Source organism: Plectropomus leopardus, chromosome 13, assembly GCF_026936395.1.
Source record: "Plectropomus leopardus strain MGB_pleo_1.0 chromosome 13, ASM2693639v1, whole genome shotgun sequence".
Taxonomy (NCBI): Eukaryota; Metazoa; Chordata; class Actinopteri; order Perciformes; family Serranidae; genus Plectropomus; species Plectropomus leopardus.
The window spans coordinates 26,387,490-26,406,341 of NC_142188.1; the positions used below are offsets into that span (position 1 = coordinate 26,387,490).

Below are 18,852 nucleotides of genomic sequence, written 5' to 3' on the forward strand. Positions count from 1 at the left end.
CTAGCCTCATTTCCACTGCGCAAAAAAAAAATTCTTATTTTTCAAAGCAATGGGAAAGTGTACAACTGGCATTTACACCCGGGTTGAATGACTCTGCAGAAGTCACATGTATTTATTGCCTCTGGATCCAATCGGCATTGATGGAAAAACAACACTCCAGTGAATGCGATTATTTTAGCGTCTTAACCGATGAGATGCAATGACAGGCTGCTGCTAATTACCATCCATCTCCACCTAAGTAGTGCTAAAACAGCTATCCAAATTAGTCTGCACCATGTTTCAAAGAGAGACTGAATAACAAAAACATTATATATATAAAGAGAAGTAACCATCATGAAGTTTTCACAGACCTCCGTCAATGCTGCTGTCTACTGTTTACCTGTTCTCCAGCCAGTCCGTGACATTAAACGTGACACACAAACATAACCCACTGCAACCCATACACACATGCTCGTCTGCTGTAAAGCCACACACACAGCTCTGCTGTACTGTCGATGGGAAAAGAGTCTATATCCTATTTTTAGCAGGTTGATTAAAAAACCCACATGCACAGAGTAATTTTGGTGGAAAAGGAGTGTAAATCAAGATAATGTCTACCTTTTTTCCCACCTCAAATGTGTTCAAAAACATGGGTTGGCTGTCGCTCAGAGGTAGAGCGGGTCTTCAACTAATCTGAAGATCGGTTGTTTGATCCCCAGCTCCTCCAGTCCGCATGCCGAAGTATCCTTCGGCAAAATACTGAACCAAATTTCTATCAATGGCTGTTCCATCAGAGTGTGAGTGTGTATGATTGCTTACTGAGCAGCATCAGTTGCAGTCGAGGTCGCATTACATCATCCAGCCGTGGGAGCGTATGTTGGTCTGGTAAGGCACAGTGCATTCTTTCAGTTGAAGGTTTTCTACCTATTGAGAAAAAGCAAATGCCACAGTCCAATTTCTGGTCATATTCTCTGGCCTTTTAGTGTCAATTTCAAAAGTATTTTCAGCTTTCTGCTGCATAGATGGCCTAGTTTTATGTGGGGACCCTCTTCATAGTGGTGAAATACTTCTTTCAGATCATGTGGAAGTAGAATAAAACATTTTCTTTTTGTCTTTGAGGCCGGCCACGTCTGTGGAGACTCCATCGACCTGGTGGACGGCCAGCCGACCGGATCTGTACGCATTTCCTTTGGCTACATGTCGACATTTGAGGACTGTCAAAAGTTCCTGAACTTTGTTGCCGAGTGCTTTGTGGAGAAACCAGTCACAGTGGACCAAGTGAGACTAGAGAAGTTAAAAACAGCCACAGCAACATCCCAGAGACTAAATGAAGAAATCAAAATCACTAATGGGGGGATATGTAAAGTAGATGAGAAGGAGAAGCCTGCAGAAGCATCATTGAGGGGATTTGGACACAGAGACTCACACAGCCACAGAGAGGCTTACACTCTGACCAACATCTACATATATCCCATCAAATCATGTGGAGCCTATGAGGTTTGAGGATCACAAACATTTCTTTCTTTTTCTGTCCCTTTCTGTCCTTTTTCTTCCCCCCCTCTGCTCCAATTTGACTCTGTGCTGTTCTTCATGCAGGTCCACGACTGGCCGGTGGGACCGCTGGGTTTACTGTATGACAGAAGCTGGATGGTGGTGAATGGAAACGGCGTGTGCCTGAGTCAGAAGAGAGAGCCGCGTTTATGCCTCATTCGCCCACAAGTCCGCCTGCCCTCAAACAAATTGCTCCTGCAGGCATCAGGTCAGACAGTCCTTCAGCGGCTCACTGATAATAAACACACTGCTTAACCAAAAGAAATTTCAATCAGTCGGATTTAGGGCTATAAATTCTCTTTGTTAGAGGATTTATATGTTTTTTTCTCCACTACCCTGCAGGGATGGATACCATTTCGGTTCCCTTGGAAAACAGCGCTGAAATGCACACAAGCTATCGGGAGTGTCAGAGTAAAGTTTGTGGTGACAGGTGAGCTGGCAACGTTAAAAGATCTGAAAGCAGCAGCTGCAGGAAACACCGTGACACATTTCATTTGTTCTGTATTTTTCACCCATATCAATGCACTCCATTGTTGTTGACGCTACCTTTCAACAGTGGATGGCATTATAAGGTCTCTCCCCAATTTGATATGAAATTCCTGTAATATACAATTTTTAATGGAAAAACAAACAAGTGAGAGATAATATTGATCCCCTCAGATACTCGCATGACAAGTCACAAGTTTAAAAAAAGGCTTTCATCCACTGATTCTTGGATTAGATGTCTCACCAATACAAAGCAGCATCAAACTCTGTATTTCCCTCGGGGCCTCCAGAACGTACAGTAATCCTCCTCCTCCTCCCCCCAGGGTGGAGACTGTCGACTGCGGGGATGAGGCTGCATCATGGCTTTCAGAATTTCTTGGACAGCCATGCCGCCTGATAAGACAAAGTCCTGATTTTACCCGAGACATGAAGAAGAGGCCCAGTGGAGGTACCTGTATATATTTTACCTCTTCTGCCTGGCTCCTATTTCTTTACCCTGAATTAATCTGTTATATTGCACAGGAGCCATCCAAGGTCACACATCCTGCTAATACATCCTGGTTGTGTGTGACCTTAAATTCCCTTCTGCTGCTCACTTGGAATTTAGATATTTCACCTTTTTCTGCATTTGCAGACATTTATTCTGTTATACTGTGAAAGAATGTGGCATTCAGGCTAAGGCTGGGCAATATAATGATATATATTCACTTTTGTACATACAGCGAGATTTATCATCAATAGCTTAATAATAAAAAATTCATCACGTTCAGATGAATACTTGGAATGTGACTTGTGATGTCTATAAAAGGGTACTTTAGTTCATTTGATAAGGCTGTAGATTAACTGATACCATCACACAATATGGTATTTGTAAAATGAGATTTTGATATACTTAGGTAGCTTTTGTAACTTTATCAGTTAATATTAATCAATCAATCAGTTTTATCTAGTTCAGTTTTCATGTTATGGGTAGTTGTACTACTCAGCCTGTGAAGGAGCTCTGTCAAGTCTGAGAAAATTACCCTGATGATGTCTAAGCTCGGGCTTAGAGGGAGATTTTCAACACAAAGCTGTTACAAACTGGCAATGAGGAAATTTGGAAGACATGGGTATTTGCCAGCCAGTGAGGATCTAATGAAGAGATACTATCGAGTTGCATTCTGGGAAGTGTTTTTGAGCTTGACTCAAATCAAGGACTAAAAATTAGGATATATTGGCTTGTGCTGCATATATTTCACAAGTCCCTTTTGTGTCTCGCTAGTCTACTAAAATACCTGCATTTTATACCCTGTAATGAATTAGACTCAAAAAAGGTTGGTTACTATCTTTTCCATAATGCAACGGATGTTTCTTTTCATTTGACTCTACCAGAGTGGCAAATGCCTATATCTGTCCTTGTTTATATTGCCGGCTTTTCATGAAATATTTGTCAACTAGGGTTGACCGATGTTTACTGAACTGTTGTAGAACAATGTCCAGAGTGAAACATCATGATGTGTGTGTGTGTGTGTGTGTGTTTGAGACCGAAGCCGTTTTTACTCAGAGATTGTACTACAGGGCCCTTTCTTAACGCCTCTTTGCATTTTTTACACAGAACCAAATGACAGCAGCATCATTCCACTCCAACATGTGGTTTTACAGAGCGTCCCACATCGCAAAACCCAAAGGCGTGATGAACGTGATGTTTAACACAACAACATCTGCCTCTAGCATGACATATAACATACCCGTCAGCAGCACTCTATAAACATAACAATGGCATTAACATGGCAATAACAATAATTTATTATCCTTGTTATATGGCAGCTATCTAATTCTCTAATTGGAGGGGAAAGAGCTCCCAAATCTCACTGCTATTTCAAATTTCGGACATTTACAGCCACTGTTCTTCCTCTTTGAGTTAGTCGCTAACTGCTACAAGCTGCTTTTTGAATCTTCCAGGGTAGACAGAACACACTACATGTCCACTATTGTACCTCATATACAGAATGACGAGGCAGCGTAGCAGTGCAGTATTCTCGTCTTGAACAGGCAGTGTAAAAGGGGCTAGAGAGTCACAGAGAGAGGGGAAACCAGATGGTGGAAGGTGGACTATTTTTGCAAGCAATGTTTCTGTAAGTTTTTAATAACTTACTTGATATGGTACTTTGTCACTTTTGAACTTATTCGCCGGAACCCATAATATTTATGTAATTTTACCAGTGAATCTTTTCTTTTTTTTTTTACAAAACGTCAGCCCAGCTGATGTGAGCAGATATTTATCAGTTACGGTAACAAAACTTCACAATGGCAGCAACAAACTTGGATGATTAAAAAGGTACCCACTTTGCCCGTCTTTCAGCCCACAGTTCATCTGGTAGATAAATCCGAAATGATTCTTTTTAAGTATGCAATGAATGCAGTTGACCCAGCGTGTGGACAGACTGACAAATGGACGGGGGGTAGCAGGGTTTTAAAATCCCAGTGTCAGGCTCAGTGGTTGATGACTGACAGCCATTGTTCATCAGCCCAACCCTATGGTTGACTCCAAACCCAAGATGAGGTAACCCTGATGAAATTCTCTCAGCCTTTAGAAACCCTCCAGAGCCACACAAGACATTATGCAACTGTTTTCACAGTCTGCGTAGTGCTCCTCATGACAAATATACTGACCCTCATGTGTGAAATCGGTAGATTACCTCTTTAATATCTATAACTGTATTAGGCCTTTGCTGGTAATATTGAATCAATGAGCTGCACTGCTTTCTGACATTATTGAATTTACAGGGTTTTTGCATCAGCATGATGAATTGTCTTAGTTGTTCAGGTCTTACATTCACTTGATGAGCCAATTTCCACCATGCTATTTTATCTATTAATTTTGAGGTTTCATTTCAAGAATAATTACAATATCATGATATATGTTTCTATTTGCCATTTGACAGAACATCTCATCATGAGCTTTATTCGGTAGCTGTTCAGGGACTTTTGATCATATCACACTTTTATCAGCAGATGGAGTTTGCCTGTTTGTTGCTGAATTGTAGATGTTCAAATTTACATTTTTGGGGCATTTCAAGGACTTCTTGTTGGCCTAAATGTTGAGATTGATATTGCTGTATAAAACCATATGTTATGTTATGTTATGTTATGTTATGTTATGTTATGTTATGTTATGTTATGTTATGTTATGTTATGTTATGTTATGTTATGTTATGTTATGTTATGTTATGTTATGTTATGTTATGTTATGTTATGTTATGTTATGTTATGTTATGTTATGTTAATAAGATGTTATCTACATTGCCCACCCCCTTTATTTATGTATTTTTGAATTATGACATTAACATTTAGATTAATATTGACAAATTTACTCAAGGTGCACATTTTTCAGTCTCTGTAATGCAGCAGAACCTCTGTTTTCAGGTTGTGTGAGGATGCAGACTTCACAGACCTGAGATCACAATGTTTTCCTCAAATTGAACAAATCACTGGGGTAATATAAAGTCTTTCCCTTCTAGCTGCCACCTCCACATCGCTCTCCCTCGTGAATGAGGCACAGTATCTCATGATCAGCCGTGCCAGTGTGGAGCTCATTCAGAAACTAATGAGCAGCAGGTTTGAGGACATGATGTGTTATTCAAAATTCGCAATGCTCCAATGAAAAGTAGCAGGATCCGTCGACGTCTGTACATTTACATTACTGTGGATAATTTACGTAGCGCTGCAAAATAACATGCAATTTCCACATTCCTTTTTTCAGACAGGACGACTCCGAGGGCGACCAGCTCCTTGACACACAGAATGTCATTAGCCGCTTCCGAGCCAATTTAGTCATTGCTGGAGTAGAACCATTTGAGGAGGATAATTGGTCACACTTGATTATTGGCAACACTCGATTTGTGGTGAGCTGACACTTTGAGATACATGATAACATTTTCAAATGCATTAAAAGCCGACTTCTTGAAAATGAGTGTTTGATCCAAAGGTCGCAGGTCAGTGTAGAAGGTGCCAGATGATTGGAGTGGACCAGGAAACCGGAACCAAAACAAAAGAGCCGCTAATGTCGCTGTCGGCCTTCCGCAATGGAAAGGTCGGTCACAAACTACCAACTGCTTGTTTATTTAGTTGCTCTGTGTGTGTGTGGTGAAGTGCATGAAAAGTAATGGTAAAAGTAATAACTTTGTCTCTTATTTTATACATTTTTAGGTAACTTTTGGCGTGTACTTGACCCATCAGCAACCAGAGAGCTCCACTACAGCCAGTGTCCTCTCTGTTGGTTCCCTGATACAACCAGAGCTGCACAGTTCTTGAAGCAGTCAACTGCATCCTCCTCTTTATTTATTTTGGTCCTAAGTAGTCATTTCAGCACTGCACGTCCTAAAGATCACATGCCAGACTCAACGGGGTTTCTATAGATCCTGCTCTTTGGTTTGTATGTGCAGCCATGGTGGCTTTTGTCCTCTCAAGTGTCTTTTTCACACCAGGGCATTCAGATTTCATTCTATCCGAATCTGTTTTGATGGGAAATGAATGAGATTTCTGAAATTCTTCCCCAATGGTTCTGCAAAATGCGTGCAATAAAGTGGCTGTATTAATTGCAGTTATAATTTGAATGCATTACTGTTAATCAAGCCAAAACATGTCAGGCTTGATGCAATAATCGCCGCTCATGTTAACCTCCCAGACTATTCTTCCTCTGTTTATTCCCGTGGAGGATTATATTGCTATTTATTCCAAACACACCACTGCTGTTACTGCTGCCACAAATCTAAAACATATTGCTCCTTGTAATGGGAAAACATACCAGACACTCAGTGTATGCTCTCAACATGGTGCAGGCTTGGACATCAGATGCTCTGCCAGAAAAAGTAATAACTTGATGCAGAGAGGATAGAGACTGTGTATTTTCTGGAGAGTTGCGTTAGATATCTTTGCCACCAGAAATGAGGTGCTCAGGGTTACGTGCTTGGGCATGAAGTACATACGTATGTGCTCTGCTGATGTGTCAAGTTCTACGACTATATTTGTCCCTTGATTTTATTCACCTATTGTGTAGTTATAGAAAGCAGAATTAGGTTCCCGCTGTGTTTGCCAAGGTTTTATGCTACTTGTAGCATGCTTGCCAGTATGCATGCGCCGACGTCAAACTGCATATAGTGTACAAAATAGGGATGCACAATTAATCGAAATACTATCAAAATTTCAATATGGCCAAGTGCAATATCTAAATTACAGAAATCATACTCCAGACATAAGGGAGCGTGCTTGTTTGGTACAGACAATAACAAAGATCAGATCATCACTTTCCATTTTTTTTCAGTGACAAAATTCAAAAATTAACCATTCCCACTGAAATTGTGAAATTTATCGCAATTGTTGTATATTTTGCAATAAGCACACCGTGATTTTTTTGCTCTATACTGGCCTTAGCTGTGGCTGCAGGTATTATGTTTTTGTGTGGTTTGTCCATCCATGCATACATTTGTCCCATTCTCATGAACCTCGAGGGAATTTCTTCAGATTTAGCACAGACATTGACTTGGACTCTACAATGAACTGATTAGTTTTTTGGTCAAAGATCACTGTGACCTCACAAAACATTTTTGGGCCGTAATTCAAGAACTCACATTCTTTTTATGGCAAAATTTCATGCAAATGTCTAATGGGATGTATTGATGCCTTTTTGTATCCAAAAGGTCTCAAGTCAGCCTGATTGGGACATCATAATGTATTGCAAAAGCACTTTTCTGGACATTATCCAATGTCATATATCAGGAACAGAGAGGGGAGACATTTGGTCATGTACTGAATTGGTGTCACTAATTTTGGATACCCATTTTGAAACTATTCTGATTGTATAAAACCTCTGCTGCTGTGTTGAAGATGTGTGTTAAGGCATCTATGTTTTCACAGACATGGATGTAAGTGCAGCTTTACTGGTTTGTAGAGGCATACAACCGCGGGGCAGTAATTCTAGTTTTTGCATATCGTGCAGCCCCACGTAGAAATTGCATGTTTAAACTTGTGGACAGTTTAGAGTAGACAATGCTGAGATGTGTCTATACCGTGTGTCTACAAGGTGTCACACTACCATGAAGCTCCAGGACCGCTTTAGTGCTCCTCAGCAATTATTCCTATTTATTCTTCTAATTACATAAAAATGAATTTCACTCTCAGTAGACTTACAACTCTGCGATAATTGAGGCACATATTCTCAAAGTAATTTTATAATGTAAATGTTTTTGTTGCATTCTCAGAGTCTGTCAGGATAATGACAGTAAATAAAGGCTGAGTGTACCGTATATTTAAGGTGGCGTCATGTATTGTGTTTTATAATAACCGTAACGGTGCTACCTTAACAATCACGGGTCCTGCCCATTCTGCGCGAGTGAACTGAACTTTGATCAAACTTTTTGTCAGCAGATAACTCAGTGACCAAGTGTCAGAGAAACTGCGTAACTTAGTCAGAGCATAGTCGCAATATTTAGGTGCATTTACTTCAACAATATTAACGTTATCATGACGAGGAAGAGGGTCGTCAAACAAGATGGTTCATCCTCCGTAGCCGCCAAAGTCCAGAAGTCTGCCAGTAAATCCCCGAAGGAAGGGACATCGTGAGTTAGCAGGCTTAAATGACCAAACTTCACTTAATAGTATTACATGCATATTTCCTTGCATGCATGGTTTCTGTTGTTACTTATTTACAGCGAAGCGTTTCTTAAAGGTTTTCATGTAAAGGAAGTCGTCTGCAGTACCACGCACTTCCTGATTTTCACATACAATAACAGAGCAAAAGTATAAATATGCAGCAATAGCAAAATGCAAAAGTATATTTGACACAATTTATTAACTCAAATCCCAGAATAGCTCTCCAGACCTTTACCATCTTAAAGTGAGGCAAAGGGTGTATCTAGGGCATATTTTAAAAATGTAGGAAATGTGTATTAAATAGATTAACGACACAAGTGGAAAAAAGGAGTGTATGGAGGTCCTCAAAAGTTATTAAAGGTCTCATATTTTGCTAATTTTCAGGTTTATGCTTGTATTTTGGGTTTCTATCAGGACTTGTTTACATGGATTCATTTTCAAAAAAACACATTATTTTTATCACACTGTCTGCCTAAATATCCCTGTATTCACCCTTGGCCCAAAACACTCTCTTGGAGTATTTGCGCCATCATTGCAGTTGGGAAATGATTGTTACAGCACTGTAGCAGTATTTTTTTTATCTTGGTACAATATAGTTGTGACATCACAACTGAATACGGACTGTGTTTCTCTGTCGATTGAGCTTTTTATTGAGCACTAATAACTGCTTCATAATTAAATAAGATCTGACTGATAGGCCAAATTTGGATTTATGGTGTTTTGTTTGCCACATGCATTTAGTCTAATTTAATTTTTTGTAAAAATGAGTCAAGGTCTTTTGTGTGAAAGTCCACATTTTTGATGTCTTGATGTTTGATGTTACTTTGTACTTGCAAGTACTTGTGGGCAAAATGTAGATCAATGTAACTCCCTCAAATAACCACATTCTTTCTTAAAACCTAGCCCTGCATGGAACGACGTACAGTATATGCCACTTACCTTCATGCTCACCTTGCAAATGCTCGAATAAGAAAAGACAACATGTTCAAAATCAGTTTGAGATTTGGTTAAAATGTATCTCCAAAAGGGCTTAAAAATTATTTTATTTAAGTAACTGATACCTGTAGACACCCTGGGAAAGGACATTTAAGTGAACAGATGAGTTTCCACTGCAATGCAAGGAACTGAAAAATTGCAAGCACTGGTATCTCTAAACTTCAATCGTAATCATGAATAATTAGATTTATACATTCAGAGTTTTGTTAGAAAACTTAAAAGATAACGGTGCATAACTTATTTGTAAAATACTACAAAAGTGAATAGAAAAATGGTTGTCCAGCAAAACAAAAGGTGCAATATATCACACTGCTGTTGCACATTCATTAAAAATCTGGTGTCATCCTATAAAGACTTGGAAGCGAATGGTAAAGTAAAAGTGTTAAGTCTGTACAGATGAGGTGAGAGTTTGATGGTTGTTGAAATAAATGACCTCCTATATGTTTCCCTCGAGCAATGTGGAGAAATCATTCCTGGACTAAAAGGGCTGTTCTGGCTGATTAGAGTGTTAATGGACGGGGTGGGATGTATTGTCCATTAATTGGCAATAGTCTGAATAGCATCCTCTTTATGCTGTAGCCTCTGGGGAGTCAAGACTGAGCCCAATGACAGCCTGCCTTCTTGATTAGATAGATTATTCACTTCCTCTCTCCCATATTAATGTTGCCATATTCATGCTGCATCCACAGACTGGTAGGACATGTGCGCAGCGGCTCTGTACATGCCAATGGGCTTGACTGTACACTCCCATGTACATCTGTTGTTTGAATGGTGATCCATTAACCGCACATTTGAATGGTGAACAAACTGTAGTCAGTCAGTGACTTTGACTCTGAACTGAATTGTGATTCAAAACAGCAAAGTGATCTGTGATTTCCACCTTTGTCACCACACAGTAGCTGAGTCATCCCAAACTTTCTGTAGCTAAAATGAAGCAGAGTTGCAGATGAAGTCAGATGTAAAGTGGAAGAAGAGTAGAGGCTGAAGTCAAAATTTTCTAGTGTTACCATAGTGTTGAGAAGGTGTTGTGACACTTTCAGACTGGACATGTGGAGAGGATTGAAAGGTCTGTTGAGTGGGATTTAGGGGAATATATTGGCAGACACTGACTAATTTATGATAAGTTTTCTTTAGAGTATAATCATATGAAAATAAGAATCGTTGTATTTGCGTTAGCTTAGAAAGGGACATCTATATTTAAAAAGGGGGCGGGTTCTCATCCACAGAGTCTTCTATGTTTCACTGCCACGTTTCTACAGTAGCCCAGAACAGACAAACCAAACACTGGAACTAGATGCGGCCATTTGCGTTGTTGTGTCGTCTACTGTTGTTAGCAGCCCCTCTGTGACAAACCAAACAGCCTCGGAAAAACCAGTTTAAATCACTGTTTAATTGTTTTCGAGAGGAGGAGTCCTCTGCAAATACTTTGGCTCTCAGTAAAAACCACTGGAGGTCTGGATCATAAATTATTTGAGGGAAAAAAGTGGACACATATTGGCAGATTCCGGGCTAGCGGTCTATTTGCAACAAGCCAAACAGCACCAGAGAAACATTTATCTGTACCATAACAAGATATTCAGTGTTTTTACTCATATTAATCACCAGGTTCATATGTTTTGGAGAGGAAGAGACCTCTGTGGCCGTGTCGGCTCACAGAAAAGAGTTAGCTTTTGGCACATGGGAGAAGTTTCAGCTGGTGCCAGTCTGCAATCCTCACTACAAGATGCTGCCAAATCCAAACACTGCTCCTTTAAAATCATCAGTAATAAATGGAGCAACGCCTGCAAGCTAGTTCTAGCAGTCAACTGAAGCTGCACTGATTAATACACACACGTCATACGTCACTCTCCATATGTCATCTACAAAGCACGCTCTCCCGATTTAGCTGAAAAATTTCCCATTTCTCCCTGTGCCTTGTCAATGCCGCCGTTGACCTGCATCAGTATTGCAGCCTGCTCTTTCAGCCACACCTCCAGTATCCACCCAAAGGATCTGGCTAGAAGGAAAGATATTTAATCATCACTCCCCAATATCTCATGTTAATATATCTGCAGGGAGTGATGAGGCTCGAGTCAAAATGCAAAGCTCTAAATATGTTTTTTTTGTTGAAACTGATGCATAAACATTTTAAACATTAGTTGTCTGACTGAGCTATTGTTAAATTAACAGATGCTGGTGATGCATAGTGTTCTTAGTCTGCTCAGTTTTAGTCTGTTAGTGTTTGGCTCAGTTACAGAAATTACAAACAACAAATATATTTGAGTTTAGTAGTAGACAATCTGGAGACTTCTCAAAGGCCCCTTGAGGGTTGTCTGCCTTTACCGACACAAGTTATGTAAGATAATGGTCAGATGTCAGTAGTCACATTGATTTTATTTCTCTCTTGTTGTCAGGTCCCGGTGGTGGCTGAAAAGAGGCTTATTGGCCCTCTTTGTTATCTTCATTTCGGTGCCTGTCTTTCTGAAAATACTCCCAGAATTAATCCAGCACCTTGTTTACACTCACAGAAGTAAGTGAATTCCCTCTCTGCCTCTGGAAAGTACTGTAAATCTTCACATAGCTCACAAAAAAAGGGCCCACTCTCTTCTTTTTCTGTTTGTAGTCAGGTTGCCGTTCTTTGTTGACCTCAGCCAACCCGCTGATCTCTCCCTTAATCACACCATCAACATGTACTTAACATCAGAGGAAGGAATCTCTCTTGGCGTATGGTGAGTATAAGCCAAGTTCAACACTTTTTCCTCCTTTTTCTAGCATAGATATTTAGAGGCTAAGACCTTTTCTTTAATGATCCAGTTATTGGTTGTGTCTCTGAGCGGGTGTATTGTTCTGAACTGTTCAAGGCACACTGTCCCTGAAAGTCAGTGGAAAGAGGCGCAGGGGAAAGACTTGGCATGGTACCAGAACACTTTAAGCGATGGAAGTCCAGTTTTCATATATCTTCATGGGAACACAGGCACAAGGTGTGATAAATAATGCATTTGTATTATAGCTGGCTCCCTGAAGATGCAGAGAATAAAAGTTCAAAACAGACACTAGACATATTATTATTATATATTTCATCCAAAACACCAATTTATTGGCACTTGTGTTGTCTGTGAATCATTCCAACAGGGCACACACTCATCGGGTGGGAGTGGCAAACGTGAGTGATCACCAGCACAAACATATTAATCTTTCGACGGTCTGATAAAGATATGAAAGTCTCAATAACCCCTATGATGACAAATAAGCGTTATGTGTCAACAGATATTGAGCGGGCTTGGTTACCACGCACTGGTGCCTGACTACAGAGGTTGGTGAAAATGAAGATTTATGACTCTTTGTCTAAGCATATTTTCCATCTCTACGCTTCTTTGCCTTCCTATTGATTTCTAATACACAACCTTCTCACATTGATTTAATATATAATTTACTGTCATAAGATTATATGTAGAGTAATGCGCTTGTGCTTGATGAGCTGTTTGTTGTGAGGCAGTCAGAAGACAGCAGTTCAATTTAAGGTCAGTGTCTGGTGCCGGTTTCCCTCTGAGTGGCTGCCACCTGGTGGCCATGAGGAGCATCTCTGCGATCTGTCAGTGAGCAGGAGTTGATGTGAGAAACTCTGGCAGGGTTTGGAGATTCCACCGGGGAGCCGACTGAAGCCGGTCTGACTACAGATACCCTCTACCTGTACAACTGGATCAAAGCACGCTGTGGAAACTGCCTGATTGTCATCTGGGGACACTCTCTTGGCACTGGGTCAGTAAAGAAAGACTCCCATTCTGCAGCGTTTTACTCAAGTAGAGAAAGTCTTAACAACACAAGTAAAAATGACTCAGATCACTGTTGTAGTAACTGTAAATGTAAATGTGCATTGCATGCCCTTCTTTTTTTCAAATATAAAACTTTGATGTAACAGCGTGCAACATTTACATCTTACTGACATTTTTCCTATTTTTGTGTAGTTTATGTAATACAGCAGCAGCCCATAGCAGCTAGGATGATCAATGATGAACACTTTGCATTCAGCAGAGAATCACAACAAAACAGATCCAGAGTTCTCTCTATTAGTTTATACAAGTGGGTGTCTCATAGTATGTTGTAACTGTAGTGGTTTGTGATTGGAGCATGTTAAAGGAATACCACCTCGCGAAAGATCATTTCTATATCAATTACTCATCCCATGTTATATTGCCTTGTATTTTTTTTTGTAGACACTCTGACATTTGCCTTTATTTTCTTAGTTTTTTATTCTGTTATTTGGATATTTATGGGATTGTACCCCCACAGTACACAGGTAAGGCCGGGAAAAAGGTAGTGACCATGTGTTGGACCTTAAGCACCAAAAAGACACAACACTGGAAACCAAACCGAAACAAAAACAAAACAAAACACAAATACAGCAAAATGAAACACCAAACAAGTGTGACACTGGGGGCTTTACTTACCAACAATCATACACAGTATAGCTTTAACAACAGCAAAACTATATCAAAACATCCATTTACAACATTCTCACACAACTCATTTAGTATAGTCAAAGTCTCATTTATCCAGTCGTATGCTCAGTACTTCCTAAACACGTGTATTTTTGCTGAAACCTTACTATTGAAAACACTTCCACATAAATATATAAAAAACACAAATAACTGTGCCAAAAAGTGAAGACCCATCTGAAGGGATGGTGGATCTGGACCGTTGAATGTTCCACTCATTCATGCTTGAGACAGAAAACAACTTGATAAATGAGACTTAAATTGTACTGCTTGAATTGTGTGTGAGTTTGTAAACGGGTGTTTTTATATAGTTATTACTGTTGTTAAACCTGGCCCCCTAAGACTTTGATTCATCAAGACCTTTCTCTCTTTTTGGATTCCTTATTCACAGTAAGGGCATGCAAGAAAAAAACATCTTCATCAATTCAACATAACATGGGGTGAGTAATTGATATACAAATGATTATGTTGTAGGTGAACTATTCCTTTAAGAACAGTTTTCTGTGCTAAACTGAAATATTCAACATTCAGTTTAGAAAGATGACAGTAGCAGATATTCACAATAAATCAAAATACGATACAAACCGCAGACAGATCTCACCATATTAAATACAGTCATATCCAGCAATAAGATATAAATATAAGGTAAATTAGGAAAATAAAAGTTTTTGAAAGTGCTTGTAGGAGAAATTTTAAAAACCGTAAAAAGAAAATTAAATCATCTACGGTAATTACCTAACTACTTTTCATCTTTCTGCTCGCATGGTTAATTATTTAATCGACATTGTACATTCATGGCAGAAATGATAGAGATTAGCCCACAGCTATAATTATCCTGTTACCATTGGGAATAGTTGAAGAGGAAACTGTTGGTTTAAACTACACAAACAATGGAGAAACTGAAGATGTTGCTTTTCTGTGCAGAGTGGTCACTAACACTGCGGTAAAGCTGCTTGAGAAAGGTAGGTTTTGCTTCAAGTGAAATTTGGCAAATAGAAATAAGAGGAAACAATCCAAACATTTCAATACACTGATTATTTCCTGTTGTTTTCAGGTGAGAGTTTTGGTGGTGTAATCCTGGAGAGTGCATTCAATAGTGCTCGACAGAAGATACCAGGTCACATTTTTAGATGGGTATGTTCATCTTAGTTATCACTTTTGATAGGTGTGTTGATGACAAGTGTCTGCTGCTATATTACATCTAAACTCTGAATGTTTTATTTGCTTTCTGTTTAAAGTATTACTGGAAGTTTCCGGGTGTTGGGTACTTATATCCTGAGCCATGGGCAGAAAACAAAATTGTCTTTCCTACTGAAGAAAAGTAAGTTTTCATGAAATGTTAACATGCTAGCTATATACAATGGTTAAATATTAAATGAGACATTGTACCATCATTGATAAGCTATTAATATTATTATTACTAGTAAAATGCGGTGACTTAAAGGGAAACTTAGGTGTTTTTCAACTGGCCTCAATTTTTTCCATGTTTTGTGTATCTAATTAAGAAATGGGAACAACAATTTTTGAAATTAGTCCAGTATAGACTGAGAGCGCTACAGCCGCACTGTAAAAATAAATTATTTGTTTTAACTCAAAGAATTTAGTGTGCAGGCTGCCTTAAAACTTTAAGCCAACTGAGTGTAAGAAGACAAGTTGAGGTAAGTTTATAATGATTCAACTTCACTCTTCACGTCTTCTCAAATTCACTCAACTTAAAAATTTAAGGCAGCCCTCAAACTAACTTTTTAAAGTTAAAACAGATTATTTTTACATTGTGTAATCCTTCTGAGCAATAGCTGAAAGTGGTTGTTTTTGCCACTGACAGGCTCACATTGGTATTACAAGTTACTGAAAGGACCCTTAATCTCTGGTCTGTTTGTGAAAGGTAAACAAAAATGTTTAATTTTTCTGTGTGCACTCCATTACATAATATTGTCAGACGCTTGTGATAACAATCTGAGCCTGTCAGTGGCGAAAACAGGCACTTTTAGTGGATTTAAACTGACACAGCTGCCGGCTACAGCACTTGCTCTCTCTCAATATGAGACCACTTTCTAATCTGGCTTTTCCCATTCGTCATTTACAACAAAGCTCAGGAAAATATGGTCCAGGTTGAAAAAAAAGCTGTTTAATATCTGTGTTTGTTACTCCGCAGTGTGAAGAAAATGAAATGTCCGATTCTTATCCTTCACTCCGAGGACGATCACTTAGTTCCCATTCATTTTGCTGAGAAGGTATTACTGTCACAGAAAGCTACTTTTCATCTGATACAATGTATACTGAGGTGGTCTTTTATAACTAATAACTGATTAGGTGTTTTTTATGGACAATGTTTAGTTTTCAGTAGACTGAACATGCTTTGCTTTTCTCTCCCAGATATACGAGGCAGCAGTGAGTGGACAGGATGCCGAGCGAGTCAAGATGGTGTCATTCGACGGCTCTCTGGGGTATCAGCACAACGGCATATACAGAGACCCCCAACTGCCTGATATCATAACGTGAGAAAACATTTCACTGATAACACTGATCATATTCTGGTTCAGCAAATATGTATTTGTTTTATTACTACAGCACGTATATGTTGTCATGTCCCCTCTGCAGGAAGTTTGTGCAGTCGCTGTAACGTTGGAAAGACGAGTGAAGCAGCAAAATCTTGGCAGACTTAAGACGTAAATTTTTACTTTTTTTACACAGCTGCATATATGTCGCTTAAATATGCGATTTACTTGAAATTTTTATGACTCTTAAATGTTTATATTTGTTCTTAAAATAACATTAAACAAAGAATCTTCATGCAGAATGATATTTAATTTTGCTTCTAGATCAGTTACATTTTTTCAAGATAAGATTCTCTTGTTAAATGCAGATTTTTTTTCCCTATCGTGGGTCATTTATACTGAATTAGGGACTGTTTGCTATTTGTGAGGGGTTGGTGCAAAACTTCAAACACTGTTTAGATACTAGGAGAGAGGTATGTTTTCTGATTTGACTTAGGGTTGAGACATTAAAGTGGTTGCGTTTGGTATTTATTTTTAGTATCCCCAGAATCCCCAAACCCACAAGTGGGTCTGAAAGCCAATTTTCTTTAAAAATCACCCAAATCACACCGTTTATCATAGCCAAACTGTAAAATATGTTTTTTTTTACGGTGGAGGGAGAGTCGTGCATTTTCTCTCAGCTACTCAGGGAAGCTCAAGTTGAAAAATTTTAGCTCCGGGGAGGTTCATGGTATAAATAAACAAATTTAAAAAAACTGAAGTTGCATCCCAGCCACCCCCTATTCTGCTAAATAAAGCACAGTCCCTTATCAGACTCAGAAATAGCAGTTCCCATTGGAAATGCAATTTTGATGAGCCATTGTTGCAGTAGGTGCCCTCTGATGGACATTGTTGTTGTTGTTGGGTAATAACGCTCATCTATAATACTGGATAATGAGTTCAGTAATCCAAAGCTTAAGATGTCGGGGACATTTCAGGACAATGCAAGGAGAGAAGCGCGTAAATGTCTGTGGTTCTGAAATCCTTTCAGTTTAATCACAAAATATAAAGTGCATTTAGATAAGTTTAAAGAATCTAAGTCCAAATGTCACTGGAGATTAAGTACAATAAATGTGACTGCCTGTTTCAACCAGCAGTGCACGGGTCTGTCTGTCTTGATCTTTTGTTCCAAGAAAACACACATTAACATATTGGTCTCATTAGGAAAACTCTGGAGGAAATATCCACCCAGCAGAGCTCAGTTACTCCACTTTACCTTTTAAAATTCACAATGAATTGGCTAGGATTAATTCAGATATATTCAGCACTTCACTAAGTAAATGCCTTGAAAAATCTACCATGGCTCTTATATGAGTCCAAAATTGACAGATTAATGAGGAAACCTATAGTGACTAAAGAGAAACTAAACTCTGCATTGCAAATGTCCCTGTGCTTTAGAATGTGTTCATAATGTACTTAATTATGTTAAAAAATCCACAAAGCTGTTTTCTTTTTAAGAAAAAATGGGCTCATTCTTAATGCCAGGAACACTTTTATGCAAGCTGTGTTTCACTTTGCTAATGTATATTATACTGTTATACTTATTAACACATTTATTAAACCAGGTCCTGTTTATAAACTGTAGAAAAATGTTTCATATGGCCCTCAAATTTCATTTAGCACAGACACACATCTAAATGTATATACTGTACACTGATGTCAAATAGATTTTTGTCTTTGCTTTGATTGCCTCTCATTAGAATGTCAAATTTAGTCAGCTCATGTAACAGGGCCATAGCCACAGAGGCAACCCTGGTGGGGACCAAATATACAAAGGCATCTGGGAATTAGAAGAGAAAAATCAAAATTTGAAAACTACTTCTTGTTATAGTAATTATCATAAGCAATTACAGCTACACAGTATACTCTTTGGATATGCAATAAATGCACATGCGGAACTACAATACACTGCAATACTAGCACTGGTAGTAATAATAATTTCAATTTATGAAGTATTTATGGTTGTAATTACATTCGCTGATGATTATTTTAAATGGCGCTGTGTGGTTGCCTGTCGTAGCATCAAGGGTTGCAATGGTAGGCTACAATATTTTCAGGGTACAATAAGCAGCTCAGAAAACACCAGTTTCACAGTATTACAGAGTTATTAATTAGTATTAGTATTATAATAATTATTATTATTATCAGTAGTAGTAGTAGTAGTAGCTGTAGTAGTATTAGTAGATGTAGCAGTATTT

The 18,852-nt window shown here is 38.8% G+C and overlaps 2 protein-coding genes across 5 annotated transcripts in view; both read left to right on the forward strand.

Annotated features, from left to right (window-relative positions):
* The window catches only part of mocos (molybdenum cofactor sulfurase), a 76,580-nt gene extending 68,280 nt beyond the window's left edge, over nt 1-8,300 (forward strand). For 3 of the 4 annotated variants that reach the window (XM_088086238.1, XM_088086237.1, XM_042501712.2), the window contains 8 exons: nt 1,099-1,476; nt 1,576-1,738; nt 1,873-1,960; nt 2,340-2,464; nt 5,517-5,613; nt 5,759-5,900; nt 5,984-6,088; nt 6,205-8,300. In XM_088086238.1, the coding sequence (XP_087942364.1) occupies nt 1,099-1,476; nt 1,576-1,738; nt 1,873-1,960; nt 2,340-2,464; nt 5,517-5,613; nt 5,759-5,900; nt 5,984-6,088; nt 6,205-6,309 (1,203 nt within the window). In that variant the 3' untranslated portion in view covers nt 6,310-8,300. Of the gene's footprint in view, nt 1-1,098; nt 1,477-1,575; nt 1,739-1,872; nt 1,961-2,339; nt 2,465-3,610; nt 4,240-5,516; nt 5,614-5,758; nt 5,901-5,983; nt 6,089-6,204 lie in introns of those variants that run through there. The other variant, XM_042501715.2, reaches the window with a different exon arrangement.
* A 78-nt stretch (nt 8,301-8,378) lies between these two features.
* Nucleotides 8,379-17,750, forward strand: LOC121955021 (lysophosphatidylserine lipase ABHD12). Its single transcript, XM_042502804.2, has 13 exons — nt 8,379-8,612; nt 12,036-12,151; nt 12,245-12,350; nt 12,483-12,602; nt 12,754-12,784; nt 12,889-12,934; nt 13,251-13,380; nt 15,042-15,079; nt 15,172-15,251; nt 15,356-15,438; nt 16,273-16,351; nt 16,494-16,615; nt 16,719-17,750. Exons 1-13 carry the CDS (start codon nt 8,518-8,520, stop codon nt 16,738-16,740), a joined length of 1,068 nt encoding a protein of 355 aa, XP_042358738.1. The 5' UTR covers nt 8,379-8,517; the 3' UTR covers nt 16,741-17,750.
* The last annotated feature ends 1,102 nt before the right edge of the window (nt 17,751-18,852 follow it).